Source organism: Macaca thibetana, chromosome 13 (genome assembly GCF_024542745.1).
Source record: "Macaca thibetana thibetana isolate TM-01 chromosome 13, ASM2454274v1, whole genome shotgun sequence".
NCBI lineage: Eukaryota > Metazoa > Chordata > Mammalia > Primates > Cercopithecidae > Macaca > Macaca thibetana.
This window is the reverse complement of record NC_065590.1, coordinates 79,693,986-79,713,974: the sequence shown is the minus strand read 5'-3', so window position 1 is coordinate 79,713,974 and position 19,989 is coordinate 79,693,986. Positions and strand designations below refer to the sequence as shown.

The 19,989-nt window shown below is 41.1% G+C and overlaps 1 protein-coding gene across 1 annotated transcript in view; it reads left to right on the top strand.

Moving 5' to 3' along the window:
• C13H2orf16 (chromosome 13 C2orf16 homolog) overlaps positions 1–19,989 on the top strand; it is a 43,344-nt gene that overhangs the window by 6,374 nt on the left and 16,981 nt on the right. The window contains exons 2-4 of the mRNA XM_050753979.1: positions 18,645–18,687; positions 19,339–19,393; positions 19,584–19,679. Coding sequence (XP_050609936.1) covers positions 18,645–18,687; positions 19,339–19,393; positions 19,584–19,679 — 194 coding nt within the window. The remainder of the gene's footprint in view (positions 1–18,644; positions 18,688–19,338; positions 19,394–19,583; positions 19,680–19,989) is intronic.

Genomic DNA, 19,989 nt, shown 5'->3' with positions numbered 1-19,989 from the left:
GCCTAAAATGCAGTGGTGCTGTCTTGGTTCACTGTAACCTCTGCCTCCTGAGATCAAGTGATTCTCTTGCCTCATGGAGATCAAGTGATTCTCCTGCACCACCATGCCTGGCTGATTTTTTAGATGGTGTTTCACCGTGTTGGCCAGGCTGGTCTTGAACTCCTGACCTCAGGTGATCTGCCCCCCTCGGCCTCCCAAAGTACTGAGATTACAGGTGTGAGCCATTGTGCCCAGCCCATCTTTTTCATTTTAGTCACTCTGGTGAGTCTGTGTGGTATTGTATTGTGGTTTTAATGTGCACTTCCCTAATGGCTAAAGATAATGTACAACTTCTCATGTTTATTGGCCATTTGGAAATTCTCTTTTGTGAACTGTCTGTTTGAATCTTTTGTGTGTTTTTAATAATTGGGTTACCAGTGTTTCTTTTACTTAACTGATTTGTAGGAATTCTTTGAATACTATGGACATGAGTCCTTTGTCACATACAGGTATTTAAAATAAATTCTACCACTCTGTGACTCACTTTTTCATTTACAATGGTGTCTTAATGACCAAAAGTTCTAAATTTTAATGAAATCCAATTTATGAAGTTATGTTCTTAAGATTAGTATTCCCCTCCCTACCCCTACCCCCAGTGCAAGAAACCGTTGCTTACCACTAGGCCATGAAGATACCCTTCTATATTTCTTCTAGAAGCCTTATTTTTTTTTCTTTCACATTTAGCTCTATGATCCATCTCAAATTACTTTTTGTGTATGGTGTGAGATAGGGGTCAACACTCCCCTCCTCCCCATATAGATATCTAATTCTTCCAGTAGGGCAGGAACTAGGGTAAAAATGAGTGAGGTACTCACCTTGAACACAAAATGTAAGGAGCACCAAAAAACTTAATAATCGAGATATTTAATGAAACATTCTTATTCTTTTTCTTACTGAGACTAGGTTTTGTTCTGTTGCCCAGGCTGAAGTGCAGTAGTGTGATTACAGCTCACTGCAGCCTCAACCTCTTGGGCTCAAGTGATACTCCCACCTCGACCTCCCAAGTAGCTGGGACCAGAGATGTACTTCACCAAACCTGGCTAATTTTTGTGTTTTTTTGTGGAGATGGGGTTTTGCCATGTTGCCCAGTCTGGTCTTGAACTCCTGAGTTCAAGTAATCTGCCTGCCTTGGCCTCCCAATGTGTAGGATTACAGGCATAAGCCACCATGCCTGGCCTAATGCAATGTTATTAAAAAATAAAAATTAATGCAAAAAATCCATGATGAACAAAATATCAGAATTTAAAATCTGATCCTACACTTTCACGACTCTTTCTCACCACTTCACTGTAATCCCTGTCCTTTCTCCAGCACCATTTATTGAAAAGACCATCCTATTCTCAATGAATTTTATTGGTGACCCTGTCATAAATCAGGTAAATGTATACGTGTGGGTCTATTTCAGGACTCTGTGTTTTGTTACATTGGTCTGCCTATCCTCACACCAATATCTTGCTATCTTCAATAATGTAACTTTGTAGTGTTGTAAAATTTGGTAGTGTAAGTCTTCCAACTTTGATTTTTTTTTTTTGAGACGGAGTCTCACTCTGTCACCCAGGATAGAGGGCACTGAGGTGGTCTCGGCTCACTGCAACCTCTGCCTCCCAGGTTCAAGTGATTCTCCTGCCTCAACCTCCCGAGTAGCTGGGATTACAGGTGCACACCACCATGCCCAGCTAATTTTTTTTTTTTTTTGAGACGGAGTCTTGCTCTGCCGCCCAGGCTGGAGTGCAGTGGCCGGATCTCAGCTCACTGCAAGCTCCGCCTCCCGGGTTTACGCCATTCTCCTGCCTCAGCCTCCCGAGTAGCTGGGACTACAGGCGCCCGCCACCTCGCCCGGCTAATTTTTGGTATTTTTTAGTAGAGACGGGGTTTCACCGGGTTAGCCAGGATGGTCTTGATCTCCTGACCTCGTGATCCGCCCATCTCGGCCTCCCAAAGTGCTGGGATTACAGGCTTGAGCCACCGCGCCCGGCCTTAATTTTTGTATTTTTTAGTAGAGATAGGGTTTCACTATGTTGGCTAGACTGGTCTTGAACTCTTGACCTCAGATGATCTGCTCACCTTGGCCTCCCAATGTGCTGGGATTGCGGGTGTGAGCCACCAGGCCTGGTCCCAACTTTGACCTTTGAAGTTGTCTTACACTATTCTAGGTCATTGACATTTCCATATATATCTGTGAATCATCTTGCTAATTGTCACAAAAAACATGCAGGGTTTTGATTGAGAAAGTATTGGATTTATAGTTTAGATTGGAGATAACTGACATCCTCAAAATAATAAGCCTTCTGATCCATGAATGTGTTCCTGTCTTGTTTATTTAGACCTTCTTAATTTATCTCAATAATATTTAGTTTTCAATATAGAGGGGTTTTTTTGAAGCTATAGTAATACTTTTTCATTTTTATTAAGGAAATTTTAAACAAATTGAAAATATATAGAAATGTGTCATGAATCTTCATGGATCCATCACCCAGCTTCAACTCTCTTACCTCATTATTTTGAAACAAATCTCAGATGATAGAATTTCATTTGTAAATATTTTAGTATAGATATCTAAAACATAAGAACTCTTTAAAAATAGTTAAACACAACACCATTATCATGCCAAAAAATTTGACAATAATTTCTTTTTTTTTTTTTTTTGAGACGGAGTCTCGCTCTGTCGCCCAGGCTGGAGTGCAGTGGTGCTATCTCGGCTCACTGCAAGCTCCGCCTCCCGGGTTTACGCCATTCTCCTGCCTCAGCCTCCCGAGTAGCTGGGACTACAGGCGCCCGCCACCTCGCCCGGCTAATTTTTTTGTATTTTTAGTAGAGACGGGGTTTCATTGTGTTAGCCAGGATGGTCTCGATCTCCTGACCTCGTGATCCGCCCGTCTCGGCCTCCCAAAGTGCTGGGATTACAGGCTTGAGCCACCGCGCCCGGCCGACAATAATTTCTTAATACCATCAAATACCCTTCAGCATTCAAATTCCAATTATGGGCTGGGTGGTGTGGCTCACGTCTGTAATTCCAGCACTTTGGGAGACTGAGGCAGGAGGACTGCTTGAGCTCAGGAGTTGGAGATCAGCCTGGGCAACATAGTGAAACCCTGTCTCTACTAACAATATAAAAATTAGCTGGTGTGGTGGTATGCGCCTGTGGTCCCAGCTACTCAGGAGGCTGAGGTGGGAGGATCACTTGAGCCTTGGGGGAGGAGGTTGCAGTGAGCCAAGATTGCTCCACAGTACTCCACCTTGGGTGATGGAGCCAGGCCCTGCTTCAAAAACAAAAAACCAAAAAAACAAAAACAAAAACAAAAAACACAAAGCAAAATTCCAATTGTCTCCTAAGTGATATAAATTATTATTTATAGTCTGTTTATTTGATTCAAGTTCACCGATTGAAATGGATTTGTGTGTCTCTTAAGTGTCTTCTAATCTGTAAATTCTCCATCTTCATTTCTCTCTTTTATTCTATCCATTTATGTTTTGAAGAAATGGGGCCGGGTGCGGTGGCTCACGCATGTAATTCCAGCACTTTGGGAGGCCGAGGCAGGTGGATCACTTGAGGTCAGGAGTTCAAGACCAGCCTGGCCAACGTGGTGAAACTCCATCTCTACTAAAAATACAAAAAATTCACCAGGCATGGTGGCGCGTGCCTGTAATCCCAGCTACTGGGGAGGCTGAGGCAGGAGAATTGCTTGAACCCAGGAGGCAGAGGTTGCAGTGAGCTGAGATCATGCCACTGCACTCCAGCCTGAGCGACAGAGTGAGACTCTGTCTCAAAAAAAAAAAAAAAAAAGGAATAAAAAAGAAAAGAAAAGAAATAGGTTATTTGTCCTCTAGATTTTGCAGTTAACATTTTGCTTATTAAATGTCCATATTTTCATTTAACATGTTCCCTTATCTCCTGTATGTTTTGTAAATGGGGAAGTTGGATCTAAGACTTATCAGAATTAATATTTTTTGAGGAGGGGAAGAAGATATTTCACAGGTGATGATAATCATCAAGAGGCACATAATGTCTGGTTTGGTGTGGTATTTTAAATGTCATTTTCTTTTACTTACTTTTTTTTTTTTTTTTAAGAGATAGGATCTCTTTGTGTTGCCCAGGCTGAAGTGCAGTGGCACAATCATAGTCACTGCAGCCTTGAACTTTTGGGCTTAAGTGATCCTACCACCTCAGCCTCCTGAGTAGTTACGACTAAAGGAATGTGCCACCACACCTGGCTAATTTTTAAAATTTCCTCTGTGGAGGCCAGGCGCGGTGGCTCACACCTGTAATCCCAGCACTTTGGGAAACTTAGCCAGGTGGGATCACCTGAGGTCAGGAGTTTAAGACCAGCCTAGCCAACATGGTGAAACCCCATCTCTACTAAAAGTACAAAAAATTAGTCTGGCATGATGGTGTGCCTGTAGTCTCAGCTACTTGGGAGACTGAGGTAGGAGAATCACTTGAGCTTGGGAGGTGGAGGTTGCAGTGAGCTAAGATCGCGCCACTGCACTCCAACCTGGGTGACTGAGCAAGACTCTGCCTCAAAAAATAAAAATAAAAATAAAAATAAAAATAATTTTTTTTGTGTGGAGATGGGGTCTCACTATATTGCCCAGGCTGGTCTTTAATTCCTGGCTTCAAGCAATCCTCTCACCTTGGCCTCCCAAAGTGCTGGGATTACAGGTGTGAGCAACCATACCCAGCCTTAAATATCATTTTCTAAATGATCCTGATACTTGAAAACACAATAGATTTTTATATATTGACTTTCTACCTAGAGACTTTGCTAAATTTGCTTATCAATTCTAATTATTTATCTATAGATGTTTTGGATATTCTACACAGCTATATTGTCTGCAAATAATAATTTTATTTATTTCTTTCTGATTCTTACACCTTTTCTTTTTCTTGTTTTATTGCATTGATTAGGACTTCCTCTACAATGTTCAATGGAGATGGTATAGTGGGGATTCTTTTTTTTTTATGTAGAGGATAGTTTGCAATAATTCATCATTTATGTATAATGTTTGCTATATGGTTTTTGCAAATACTCTAACAAATTCAGGAAGTTCCCTTTTATTTCCAGTCTGCAAATAGTTTTAGTATGAATGGGTGTTAATTTTTTTTTTTTTTTGAGACAGAGTCTCACTCTGTTGCCCTGGCTGGCGTGCAGTGGTGCGATCTCGGCTCGCTGCAACCTCCACCTCTCAGGTTCAAGCGATTCTTGTGCCTCAGCCTCCTGAGTAGCTGGGGTTACAGGCAAGTGCCACCATGCCTGGCTAATTTTTGTATTTTTAGTAGAGATGGGGTTTCACCATTTTGTTTAGGCTGGTCTGAAACTCCTGACCTCAGGTGATCCGCCCACCTTGACATCCCAAAGTGCTGAGATTTACAAGCATGAGTCACTGCGCCTGGCCGGGTGATAAATTTTATCAAGTGATTTTCATGTCTCTATGTGAGATGGTTATATGGTTTTCTTGTTTATCCTATTAATGTGCTGAATTACACTGAGTTTTGAAAATAAAACAACTGTGAATTCTTGGAATAAATATAATATGTTCTTGATGCTTTTCTTTCTTTCTTTTTTTTTTTTTTTTTTTGAGATGGAGTCTCGCTCTGTCACCCAGGTTGGAGTGCAGTGGTATGATCTCAGCTCACTGCAACCTCTGCCTCCTGGCTTCAAGTGATTCTCCTGCCTCAGCCTTCCTAGTAGCTGGGACTAAGGCACCTGCCACCGTACTCAGCTAATTTGTTGTATTTTTAGTAGAGACGGGGTTTCATCATATTGGATATGCTGGTCTCGAACTCCTGACCTCACGTGATCCACCTGCCCTGGCCTGCCAAAGTGCTGGGATTACAGGTGTAAGCCACTGTGCCTGGCAGATGCTTTTCACATATTATTGGATTCACTTTGCTGATATTTTGTTTAGGACTTTTACATCTATGTTCATGAAAGAGATTGGCTTATGATTTTTCTTTCTAATATTGTCCTTATTAGATTTTAGAATCAAGGTTATCCCTGCCTCCTAACATAGAAGGATAAATTATTTCTCTTTTTCACCTCATTATATGAGAGACACCCCTAACACAAAATTCTAAAGGTTTCTGTTGTTTTATGCTAGGCATCTGGAACAAAACCAGATTATTCTTTATTATAACAAACACACATATATAAAAAAGAGACAGGGAGAGAGAGATTTTAAGAAATCGGCTCACAAAATTGTCAGGGCTTAACAAATCGGAAATCCACAGGGCATACCAGAAACTCAAGAGTTGATGTTGTAGTGTTGAGTCCAAAATCAGCATAGCCCAGGCTAGAAACTCAGGCAAGGATTTCCCATTGCAGTCTTGAGGCAGAATACCTTCCTCTTCAGGAAACCTCAGTCTCTGCTCTCAAGGCCTTCAACTGATTAGGTGATGCCCACCCACATTATGGACATTAATCAGCTTTAAGGTGTACTAATTCTAAATGTTAAGCACATCTGAAAACTACTTTCACAGCAACAAGCAACATCTAGACTAGCTTTTAAAAAATTTTTTAATTATTTTATTTTTAGATGGAGTCTCCCTCTGGAGTGCAGTGGTGCCAACTCAGCTCACTGTAACCTCTGCCTCCTGGGTTCAAGCAATTCTCCTTCCTCAGCCTCCCGAGTAGCTGGGACTACAGGCGTGTGCCACCACGTCCAGCTAAGTTTTGTATTTTTAGTAGAGACGAGGTTTCACCATGTTGGCCAGGATGGTTTTGATCTCTTGACCTCGTGATCTGCCCGCCTTGGCCTCCCAAAGTGCTGGGATTACAGGTGTGAGCCACCGTGCCCAGTCCTAGACTAGCTTTTGAACAAACAACTGGGGACATAGCTTAGCCAAGTTCACATGAAATTAACCATCACAATCCTATGTTTTCTTCTGAGAGTTTTATAGTTTTACAGCTCTTACATTTAGGTCTTTGTGTCATTTTGAATTAATTTTTGTAGATGGTGTGAATTAAGAGTCCAACTTCATTCTTTTGCATGTGGCTATCTAGTTGTCCCAGCACCATTTGTTGAAGAGACTATTCTTTTCCTATCGAATGGTCTTGTTACCCTTATAGAAAATCAATTGATTTGTAGATATATGGATTTATTTCTAGACTCAATTTGATTTCATAGATCTATATGTTTATCCTTATGCCAGTACCACACTGTTTTGATTACTACAGCTTTGTAAGTTTTAACATCAGGAAGTATGAGTCCTCCAACTTTGTTCTTTTTCAAGATTTTTTGGCTATTCAGGGACCTTTGTAATTCCATATGAATTTTGGGACCAGCTTTTTCATTTCTGTAAAAAAGGCTATTGGGATTTTGAGAGGAATTATACTGAATCTGTAGATTGCTTTGGGGAATATTGCCATTTTAACAATATTAAATATTCCAATCCATGAACAAGGGATGTCTTTCCATTTATTTAGGTCTTCTTTAGTTTTTCAACAATGCTTTGAACTTATCAGTGTACAATCTTGCACCTCCTTGTTTAAATTTATTCCTGAGTATTTTATTGTTTTGGATGCTAAGAATGGAGTTGCTTTTATTAGCTCTAATAGGTTTCTTCTGGTTTCTTTCCGATATTCTGTATGTAAGATATGTCATCTGTGAATACAGTTTTACTTGTTCATTTCTCCTTTGCATGGCTTTTCTTTTCCTTGCCTAATCGCTCTGGTTAGAACTTCTGTACAATTTTAAACAGATGAGGCGTCATTGGGGCAATAGTGCTGACTTCTAGACCCACCGGGGTGAAGGACCTGCTCCAGTGGCTCTACCTGGCAGGAGTTGCACTCCCAGGGCTTTGCCAGGTGGCCCTGCCCACACAGCTTTGGATAGAGGTTGTCTAACCTGTTGAAAGTGAAGCAATGGTCCCCCTTTTTGAAACTGAGGTGGCAGCCCCGATGATCTCTGAATCACCTTCCAGGTTATTCTTTCCTTGTCTTCCAGAATAGTGTATGTTTGTGGCTGAAGAGCTCTATGGTCCCAAATTATAAAATTCAAGAAGACCAACAGCCTTTCCTCATTCCCTCCCATCTCCTGCTCCTTCAGTTCAACCTGGCAGTTTTCCTGCTGTGGTGGCTGATTAAGTCCACGTTTCACACATATACTGATCTCCTTATCAAAGGGTCACTTGGTCACACCTTTAGTTTTCTCTTTGAATAGACTTTCTAATTTTTTGCAATAGGGATAGGCTGAGAACTTTTCATATCCTTAAATTCTAGTTCCTTTTTGCTCAATAATTCCATCTTCAAGTCAATTCTCTCCTCTCTCATTTTACTATAAACAGTCAGGAGAACCAAGGCACTTCTTGAGAACTTTACTTAGAAATCTCATTAGTGGCTGGGCGCGGTGGCTCAAGCCTATAATCCCAGCACTTTGGGAGGCCGAGACGGGCGGATCACGAGGTCAGGAGATGGAGACCATCCTGGCTAACACAGTGAAACCCCGTCTCTACTACAAAATGCAAAAAACTAGCCGGGCGAGGTGGCGGGCGCCTGTAGTCTCAGCTACTCGGGAGGCTGAGGCAGGAGAATGGCGTAAACCCGCGAGGCGGAGCTTGCAGTGAGCTGAGATCCGGCCACTGCACTCCAGCCGGGGCGACAGAGCCAGACTCCGTCCCAAAAAAAAAAAAAAAAAAAAAAAAGAAATCTCATTAGCTAGCCGGGCATGGTGGCTTGTGCCTGTAATCCCAGCACTTTGGGAGGCTGAGGCAGGCAGATCACCTGAGGTCAGGAGTTCGAGACCAGCCTGGCCAACATGGTGAAACCCTGTCTCTACTAAAAATACAAAAATTAGCAGGGTGTGGTGGCAGGTTCCTGTAATGCCAGCTACTTGGGAGGCTGAGGCAGCAGAATCGCTTGAACCCGGGAGGTGGAGGTTGTGGTGAGCCGAGATCACGCCACTGCACTTCAGCCTGGGCAACAAGAGCAAAACTCTGTCTCAAAAGAAAAAAAAAAGTAAAAGAAAAAGAAAAAAAAAGAAATCTCATTAGCTAAATACCCAGTTTCATGACTTACAAGTTCTACTTTCCATAGAACACTAGAACATGAACATAATTCTGCTAAGTTCTTGGCCACTTACAAGGATCACTATTTCTCTGTTTCCAATAATATGTTCCTTATTTCTTTATGAGACCTCGTCAGAATGGCCTTTACTGTGCATATTTCTACCAACATTGTGTTCGTGATTACTTAGATATTCTCTAAGAAGATGCAAGCTTTCTCTACAACTCTCCTCTTTTCTTTCTGAGCCCTCAGCAACATCACCCTTAATAGTTCATTTTTGGCAATGTAGGCTTTTTCTAGCATGCACCTCAAAGCTTTTCCACCCTTTCCTCATTACCCATTTTTTGGTGTTTGTGGCAACAGCACCCTCACTTCTTGGTTTCAATTTCTATCTTAGTCCATTCAGGTTTCTGTAACAAAATATCATAAACTGGGTGGCTTATAAACAACAGAAACTTTTTTCTTATAGCTCTAGAGGCTGGGAAGTCCAGGACTGGGGTGCCAGCATGGTCAGATTCTGGTGAGGTACTTCTTCTGGGTTGCAGACTGGCAACTTCTCACTGTGTTTTTACATGGTGGAAAGAGTGAGAGATATCTCTGGAGGGTTTTTTTTTTTTTTTTTTTTTTTGAGACAGAGTCTTGCTCTGTTGCCAAGGCTGGAATGCAGTGGCTTGATCTCAGCTCACTGGAACCTCCTCCTTCTGGGTTCAAGCAATTCTCATGCCTCAGCCATTTGAGTAGCTGGGATTACAGGCATGTGCCATCATGCCTGGCTAATTTTTGTGTTTTTAGTAGAGACAGGGTTTCGCCATGTTGGCCAGGCTGGTCTCAAACTCCTGGCCTTAAGTGATCCACCCGCCTCAGCTTCCCAAAGTGCTGGGATTACAGGTGTGAGCCACCATGCCCAGTCCTCTGGAGAATTTTTTGTAAGGACACTAATTCCATTCAAGAGGGAAACCCCTCATGACCTAATCACTTCCCAAAGGCTCCATCTACTAATACATTACATTGAGAGTGAGGATTTCAACATACGAATTCTGCGGGGGACATAAACATTGGGCCCATTGCAATGTCCTTTATCATGTTAAGGAAGTCTCCTTCTATTGCTATTTAGTTGAGTGTTTTTATTATAAATCATTGTAGGATTATGTCAAATGCTTTTTTCTGTATCAATTTATATGATCATGTGAGTTTTTCTTCTTTATGTTGTAAATGTGGTATATTACAGTGATTTATTTTCTTGTGTTGAAAAATCTTTGCATTCTTGGGATAAATCCTGTTTTCACTACTTCTATTCAACATTGTTTGAAAGTCCTAGGCAGACCAATTAGGCATACTACAAATAGTTTGTTTTTCTTTGACTGAAAATTTCTCTATTTCACTTTAAATTTTGAAGGGTAGTTTCATTAAGTGTAAAAGTCTAAGAGCCATGTGCTATGGTTCATGCCTATAATCCCAGCACTTTGAGAGGCCAAGACAGGAGGATCACTTGAGGCCAGCAGTTTGAGACCAGCCTGGGAAACACAGTAAGATCCTGTCTCTCCAAAAATCGAAAAAAAAAAAAAAAAATGGCTGGGTGTGGTGGTGTGCACCTGTAGTCCTAGCTACTCAGGAGGCTGAGACACGATGATTGCTTGAGCCCAAGAGTTTGAGGTTACAGTGAGCTATGGTTGTGCCACCGCACTGCAGCTTGGGCAACAGAGAGACCTGGTCTTAAAAGGAAAAGAAAAAAAATCTAGGTAGGGCTGGGCGCGGTGGCTCAAGCCTGTAATCCCAGCACTTTGGGAGGCCGAGACGGGCGGATCACTAGGTCAGGAGATCGAGACCATCCTGGCTAACACGGTGAAACCCCGTCTCTACTAAAAACACAAAAAATTAGCCGGGCGAGGTGGCGGCGCCTGTGGTCCCAGCTACTCGGGAGGCTGAGGCAGGAGAATGGCGGGAATCCAGGAGGCGGAGCTTGCAGTGAGCTGAGATCTGGCCACTGCACTCCAGCCTGGGTGACAGAGCGAGACTCCGTCTCAAAAAAAAAAAAAAAAAAAAAAAAAAAAAAAAAAAAAAAAATCTAGGTAGCACTTATTTTCTTTTAGCACATTAAAAGACTTTATTCTATTGTTTCCTGGCTTCCAATATTTCTAAAAGATATCAACTATTCATCTTATTCCTCTTTTGAATATAATGCGTCGTTTATTTTTGCCTATTAAGACTCATTTTGTGGCCGGGAGCGGTGGCTCAAGCCTGTAATCCCAGCACTTTGGGAGGCCGAGGCGGGCGGATCACAAGGTCAGGAGATCGAGACCACAGTGAAACCCCGTCTCTACTAAAAATACAAAAAATTAGCCGGGCGCGGTGGCGGGCGCCTGTAGTCCCAGCTACTCAGGAGGCTGAGGCAGGAGAATGGCGTGAACCCAGGAGGCGGAGCTTGCAGTGAGCCGAGATCGCGCCACTGCACTCCAGCCTGGGCAACAGCGTGAGACTCCATCTCAAAAAAAATAAATAAATAAATAAAAAGACTCATTTTGTTAGGGCTGGGTGCCATGGCTCACGCCTGTAATCCCAGCACTTTGGGAAGCTGAGGCAAGTGGATCATGAGGTCAAGAGATCGAGACCATCCTGGCCAACATGGTGAAACACCGTCTCTACTAAAAATACAAAAATTAGCTGGGCGTGGTGGCACGTGCCTGTAGCCCCAGCTACTTGGGAAGCTGAGGCAGAAGAAGTGCTTGAACTGGGGAGGAGGAGGTTGCAGTGAGCCGAGATTGCGCCACTGCACTCCAGCATGGTGACAAGCTGGACAAGACTCCATCTCACCAAAAAAAAAAAAAAAAAAAAAAAAAAAAATTATTGTGTTGGTATTCAGCATTCTGTAGTGTACTTAAGTTTAGGTTTAGGTTTTCTTTGTCTTCAGGCTGCTTCATAACACTTCTTGCATCTAAGGCTTGCATTTTGGAAAGTTCTTAGCTATTCCCTTTTTAAAAAAAAAAAAAATAGACTACACTTTAAAGCAGTTTTTAGGTTCACAGCAAAACTGAGCAGAAAGTACAGAGAGTTACCATATACTCCCTGCAGTGTTAACTTTCAAATGTTGTTTCTGCTTGCATTTATGTCTGGGACTCCTATTCTGTCTCCCCTTTCCTTCTGGGACTCCTATTACTGTGTCCCATATGTCTATTGGCTCTTTTATTTATTTTATTTCCATGCTTCATTATGAATATTTTCTTCAGACATTTCTTCAGTTGTGTCTAATCTGTACCCCTCACTGAGTTCTTTATTTCTCCTGTTCTACAATTTCCATTAGTTTTTTTTTTTCAGTTTTTAGTTTTTAGTTCTTGGCCAAAATTGTCCATCTTGTCATCTAATTTCTTGTGTATATAAAGCACATATATTTTAAAATCCATGTTTTATTACTTCAATATCTGGATTGCCTATGGATTTGTTTTTATTCCCCATGTTTATCTCTTAGTCTTCAATCAGTCGGTCTTGTCTTCTAGTAAGCATGGCAATTTTTGATTTAATATCAGAGATTTTATATATAATTTTGAAGAGAAAATTCAAGCTTCTGGATAAAGTTACTTTCCTCCAGAGGGCGCTATTTTCACTTTTTAGTCATTTAGATTATCTCAATCCAATAAAGGGATCATCTCAATCCAATAAAGGGATCATCTCAATCCAATAAAGGATTGAATTTATCAGAGGCTGAGCTTCCATTTTTGAGCCTGGTTTATTTCAGGTTGATTCTTACTCCTAGGTATAGCCCTTTGGGGATTCCAACTGAAAGCCTGAGATATTAGGGGTTCTCAACTCATCTTTTTGTTCATGTATTCCCATAAAACTGTGAAATTTCAGTTTAGCTGGGCTTATTTCCCTCCACTTCCTTTTTCTCTAGGATCTTGGCTCCTCTGGTTTTTGACCCCTTGATAGGTCTCTAATGACTTTAAATGGATATTTTAAAACATATTTTGTCCAACTTTTATTGTTTTCATTTGGAGGGTTCAAACCATTACTATAAATTGAAATCCCAAACTGGTGCTTTTTTTCTTTCCATTTTTTCCCCTTCTACTGGCTTGGAAGTTATGAACTCTGTTTCTATTCTTTTAGTGGTTACTCCTCAGATTTAAATATATGTACTTATCCATTCTTTATTCAGAAATATTTTATCAATGCTAATAAGCCAATCAATTTCAGTACTTTGCATTCTTATTAATTTCTGGAAGTAAGATTTGATTCTGTTTTCAAATCTGCTAGATCACTGTTTATGGGTTTGTGTTTCTTACAAATTTATTTATACTTGTATTTTCTTTCTTTTTTTTTTTCTTTTTCCTTTCTTTCTTTTTTTTTTTTTTTTTTTTTTTTTTTTTTTTTTTGAGATGGAGTCTCACTTGGTTGCCCAGGCTGGAGTGCAGTGGTGTGATCTCAGCTCACTGCAACCTCCATCTCCCGAGTTCAAGTAATTCTCCTGCCTCAGCCTCGCGAGTAGCTGGGACTACAGGCACATGCCACCACGACTGGCTAATTTTCGTATTTTTAGTAGAGACAGGGTTTCACCATGTTGGCCAGGATGGTTTTGATCTCTTGACCTCATGATCCGCCCACCTCAGCCTCCCAAAGTGCTGGGATCACAGGCGTGTGCCACAGTGCCTGGCATTTTACTTCTTTAAATACAATATGCATAGGTGTTTTCTAATCTACCTCTGAAAATCACAATACCTGACATCTTTGCAGGTTTGTTTCTCCACTTGTGCTTATTTTTTAATAGTTAACACTTCTGAAATTGAGGTGTGTCTTACAATTGATGGTATTTAATTAATTGACAGTGTATTTTTTTCATTCTACTAGCATATAAATTGATGGCACATTTTATAATCAATAGCATCTTAAATTTAATAAAATACGATATTTGTGAGGATTTTGAAGCCTAGGATAAAGATTTTCCTCAAAGAGCATTTCATTTCCTTTTGACTCTGGCACCATCAGTCCAGGACCACTTTAAATTCATGGCTTGAAGGTTTTTGGGGACAATCCAGATAATGTGAACTTGAGCTGCCAAATATCCAGAAGTTAGCCTGTGGTTATGACTTCTCAGAGACTTCACCCCCACCCCTGGAATTCTCAGTGTGAAGGCAACTTTCTTTGCAGTTACCTGAGGTTAGGAGTGAGTGGTAGATTTGTCATTTTGAGGTTCCATTTGAATGTGGGTAAGTCTTCTACTGGATTAAAATTTTTTTGAGAGGCCAGGCATGGTGGCTCATGCATTTCGGGAGACCGAGAAGGGTGGATCACTTGAGGTCAGGAGTTTGAGACCAGCCTGGCCAATATGATAAAACCCTGTCGCTACGAAAAATATAAAAATGAGCGGGGCATGGTGGTGCATGCCTGTAATCCCAGCTTCCCCAGGAGGCTGAGGCGTGTGAATTGCTTGAGCCCAGGAGGCAGAGGGTGCCATGAACTTTGAGCTACTGCACTCCAGGCTGAGTGACAGAAGGAAACTCTGTCTCAAAAGAAAAAATTAATTTGAGACATACCAATGTATATATTTATGGTGTATAATGTGATGGTTTGTTGCATGTTTACATTGTGGGTTGATTAAATTAAGTGAATTAACATATCCATCATCTCACTTACCTTTTTTTGTGTGTGGCGGAAACATTTAAAATCTTCCCTCCTAGCAATTACGCCTATGGTTTATTTTTCTGAAGTTTTCCTTAAGAAGTTCTCTGCTCTAGGCCACAAAGAGTTTCTCCTACCTTTTTTCTATGTTCCAGTCTTACATTTCACATTTTAGTTTTTAATATACTTGGAGTCCACCTCTATATGTGGTATTAGGAAGTGATACAATTTTATTTTTCTCTATAGTGAGCCAGTTTCCCCATAACCATTTTTTTTCCTTTTTTTGAGACAGGGTTTCGCTCTTTCACTCAAGTTGGAGTGCAATGGTGTGATCTCGGCTCACTGTAACCACCTCCTGGGCTCAAGTGATCTTCCTACCTCAGCCTCCTGAATAGCTGGGACCACAGGCGTGTGCCACCACGCCCAGCTAACTTTTTGTATTTGTTTAGAGATGGGGTTTCGTCACATTGCCCAGGCTGGTCTCGAACTCCTGAGCTCAAGCAATCTGCCTGCCTTGGCCTCCCAAAGTGCTGGGATTATAGGCGTGAGTCACTGTGCCCGACTCCCATCACCATTTGCTAAACAATCATTTTCCCATTGATTTATGGAACTCCCTTTATTATAATAAGTGGCCATATATACATATGCCTGTCTCTGAGCTCTCTGTTTCATTGGTCTATTTGTTCCTGTTTTTATTTCCTACAACTTTGTAGTGTGTCTTAGAGTTTGGTACAGCAAGTCCCTCCTTTGCTTTTCTTTTTAAGGTTGATTTAGCTATCAGTAGACCTTTATTTGTCATATTAATTTCAGAGCATTTAACAAGTTCTTGAAACATTTCAAATGAAATATGAATTGGGAATGCATTAAAATATAATTTAAGCCTGGGCAACATAATGAGACCCCGTCTCTACAAAAAAATTAAAAAAATTAACCAGGTGTGGGGTATTGCACCTGTAGTCCCAGCTACTTGGGAGGCTGAGAATTACTTGAGCCCAGGATGTTGAGGCTGTGGTAAGCCATGATCGTGCCACCGCACTCCAGCCTAGGCAATACAATGAGACCCTGTCTCGGAAAAAAAAAAAAAAGTTAAAAAAAAAAGTGTGTCTGTATACAGACACACACACACATATGTCTGTGTCTATATATAGACACATATATGTAATTTTATATATATATATATATAAAATTTAATTTGGCTGGGTGCGGTGGCTCACGCCTGTAATCCTAGCACTTTGGGAGGCCGAGGCGGGTGGATCACAAGGTCAGGAGTTTGAGTTCGAGACCAGCCTGGCCAGCATGGTGAAACCCCATCTCTACTAAAAATATAAAAATTAGCTGGGCCTGGTGGTGCGCACGTGTAGTCCCAGCTACTCAGGAGGCTGAGGCAGGAGAATTGCTTGAACCTGGGAGGTGGAGGTTGCAGTGAGCTGAGATCGTGCCACTGCACTCCAGCCTGGGCAACACAGCGAGACTCCATCTCAAAAAAAAAAAAATTAATTTGGGGAGTACTGACATCTTCGTAATTTCAAGTTATTCCAACCAAGAACTTGGACTATCCCTGCATTTATTCAGATCATCTTCTATGTCTTTTATTAGAATTTTATAGTTTTCTACATGGAAGTCTTCTGTATTCTTGGTTTACTTAATACCTTTATACTTTTATCATTTTATTGCTATTGTGAAGAATATCTTTTATTAAATTATATTTTTATAGTTTTTACTGTAGTAGAGAAATGCTACTGATATTTGTAAGTAGTTCTGGTATTCAGAAACCTTGATGAATTATTTTATTATGTCTGATGTAGAATGTCTGATTATCATTTCAATTGCTTTCATACTTACTGGTCTACTCAAATGATCTATTTCTTTTTGGCCAGTTTTGGTATCTTATATTTTTTTTCTAGGAATTTAACTATTTTATCAGCGTTTTCACATTCATTAATGTGTAGTTATTTAAACTGTTTTCTTCTTCTTCCTCTTCTACTTCTTTTTTTCTTTTCTTTTCTTTTCTTTTTCTTTTTTTTTTTTTTTTTTTTGAGACAGGGTCTTGCTGTATCACCCAGGCTGGAAAGTGCAGTGGCAGGATCACAGCTCACTGCAGCCTTGACCTCCCAGGCTCAAGAGATCCTCCTACCTCAGCCACCCAAACATCTGGGACCACAGGCACACACCACCACACCCAGCTTTTTTTTTTTTTTTTTTTTTTTTTTTTTTTTTGAGACTGAGTCTTGCTCTGTTTGCCCAGGCTGGAGTTCAGTGGCATGATCTCAGCTCACTGCAACCTCCACCTCCTGGGTTGAAATGATTCTCCTGCCTCAGCCTCCCAAGTAGCTGGGATTACAGGTGCACACCACCATGCCTGGCTATTTTTTTGTATTTTTAGTAGAGATGGAGTTTCACCATGTTGGCCAGGCTGGTCTCAAACTCCCAACCCTAAGTGATCTGTCTGCCTCGGCCTCCCAAAGTGCTGGGATTACAGGCATGAGCCACCATGACTGGCCGCCCAAGCTAATTTTTTAAAATTATTTTTTATTTTTTGTAGAGACAGGGTCTCACTATGTTGTCCAGGCTGGTCTCAAACTCCTGGGCACAAGTGATCCTCCTGCCTAGCCTCCCAAAGTGCTGGGATTACAGGCACGAGCCACTGCACCTGATCAATTCTACTTCTTTTTAATTTCCAAGGAGATTTACATTTACTTTCATCTTTTGCCCTAAAGCATTATCAGCCCAGGATCGCTCCACTTTTATTTTCAATTTGAGGGTTCCTGGCTACACAGTGGGTATAAATTAGAACTCCAAGCCAGTATGAGGATAGACTCATGGTTAAAATTCTCAGAGAAGGTGTTTTTTGGTTTTTTTTTTTTTTCCCTCTACCTAGAGTACAAATTTGCTTGTGGTGGGCAGATTTCTTTCCTAGCCACTTTTCCACTAAACATGTAGCATTTTTAGAATTCTGGCTTTTTCCCAGGGTCTCCATTCCAAATACACACTTCACATGGGTCTTGTCTTTTGCTCCTACCTTGTTGTTAACCCAAATCCCTTCTGACTGACGCTACAAATGATATAGGGTGTTGAAGTATCAGATGATTTTCTGCTCATGTTTTTCAGTTTTCTCCTTAATTTTGGCCTGTAAGGATTTCCCTTACTCTTTTTTTGAGGAGCTTAATTCAGCATTTAAAAGGATGCCGGGCTGGGCGTGGTGGCTCACACCTGTAACTCTAGCACTTTGGGAAGCCAAGGTTGGGCGGATCACCTGAGGTCGGGAGTTTGAGACCAGCCTGGCCAACATGGCAAAACCCCGTTTCTACTAAAATTACAAGAATTAGTTGGGCATGGTGGCTCAGCTACTAGGGAGGCTGAGGCAGGAGCATCACTTGAACCCAGGAGGTGGAGGTTGCAGTGAGCCGAGATGGCGCCACTGCACTCCAGCCTGGGCGACAGAGTGAAACTCCATCTCAAAAAAAAAAAAATAAAAAATTGTTTTATTTGAAATGGTAACAAATGTCATTACTGCCTTTAAAATGACCTGGAGCACTTTGAAAAAATCCCAGGAGTTTTCTGACTACAGAATAAAATTAAAATTCTACCATTAGGCATAACCTGGCTTCCATCTACCTTGTCAGCCTAGCATCTCCCACTACTTAGCAAAAGTGCACCTGACAATCATGACATGCTGATCTCAGTGATGTTCCCACTTGCCTGAAATACTCTTTCTTCGCCTAAAAGTCTTGTGCTGATTCTTTAAACTCCAGTACAAATGCAACTTCTTGAATAATTCTTCCTTTCTCTCTTAGAAAGTTAATCACTGTCCTCTATATTCCCTGATATTTATATGTTTGTTACAGCATTTACATGTGGTTATGGATGCCAACTGTATCAATATCTGATGCATGAGATGTATCAATATCTGATATCTAAAAGGTGACAAGTGCTGTCAATAAAGTCTCTAACCTAGAACATAATCTGATTTTCTTTTTTCTTTTTGTGCTTCTCTAGACTTCAAAGCAGCATAGATTGAAAAAGATCCAGAAGTTAACAGGTCAGAGACACCCTATCCTTTACTCTTCAGCTCAAGGTTATTAACAGACCAATTGTGGGTCTGCCTTATGACTCTAGTCTTAAATAGCAGGTGGAGGGAGTTGAAAAAGAGGATGTAAATGGAAGAAGTGTGCCTCTTCTTTCTAGCATCTCCATGTCTAAAGATATGTGTATATGGCTCCATAATTCTTTCCATGGTTTCTTTCCTCATGTTTCCTTCCCTCAGCTCCTTTTGTGCAAAGTCCAAGGTATTGGGAAGGAAACTTGGTGAGATTTAGAATGGACAAAGGGTAACTACCAAGAGTTTGGTGTGGGAAGTTTCCCTATCTTTTTCCCCCTACCATAGACCCTGGATAGACTCCTTTGGAGGAAAAGATATGTATCATGACCTCTGTTTCCCCTACTCTCACTGCTTATTACTATGATTATTCATATTCTTCCCAATGTATATAGCTTACATCTACTGTATGATGAAGGCAGCATAGTATAGCTTTTTGAAAAATCTTGAGACGGGTTAAGTCTGAGATCTACCACTAATTAGCTTTATGATCTTAGGCATAACTTCATCTTCGTTTCCTTGTTTGCAAAAAGAGGGGGTTGGACGAATAATCAATAGTCATGATGCTGATAGATTCTTCACCTCTTCTCCCAGATCCACAGTGGGAAGAAAACCTCAGGATGGCTTGCACTGAAGCTAACCTGACAGGGTGAGTAAAGCCTTTCTTCAGCCTATTCTACTGATAAACTTTGTGAAAGTTAGAAGTAAAGTACCTGGACTCTGTTTTACTTCCTTCACTATGATAGCGTTCTCCTTTCTAAGTTAAATCTCTCTTATTGTTTTCCTTACTGGTACTTTAATGAAACTTCAGTTACATTGACATACACTGTTGCATCCAGTGTTTCAGAACTCCCTGTGGGCTGGACCCAGGAATATATACTCTGGTCAATGGAGCGGAGTCTTCAACAGATCTTCCGATACCTAGAAAGCACAAGGTCAGGCAATGTAGTTTCTGGGTGGGGATTGAAGGTGGTAGAGGTTTTAAAAAGAAGGAAGGAAGGGAATGAAGGAGGGAGGGAGAGAGGGAGAAGAGAGAGTTCGTTTTGTCTGTGGGGGAAGTCCTGGGTTCAAACTGGTCGAAGGATCATTTCTGGGTGGAATGGGAACAGTTTCCTCCCTTTGTCCTGGTGGAGGAATTCTTTCTATAAGTAATTGATGTTGGGGAAAGAAACTTTTTTTTTTTTTTCCAAATTCTCCTTCAGGCCAAAAATATTTTGCATTTGAAATGGCCACTTTTTTTCCTTT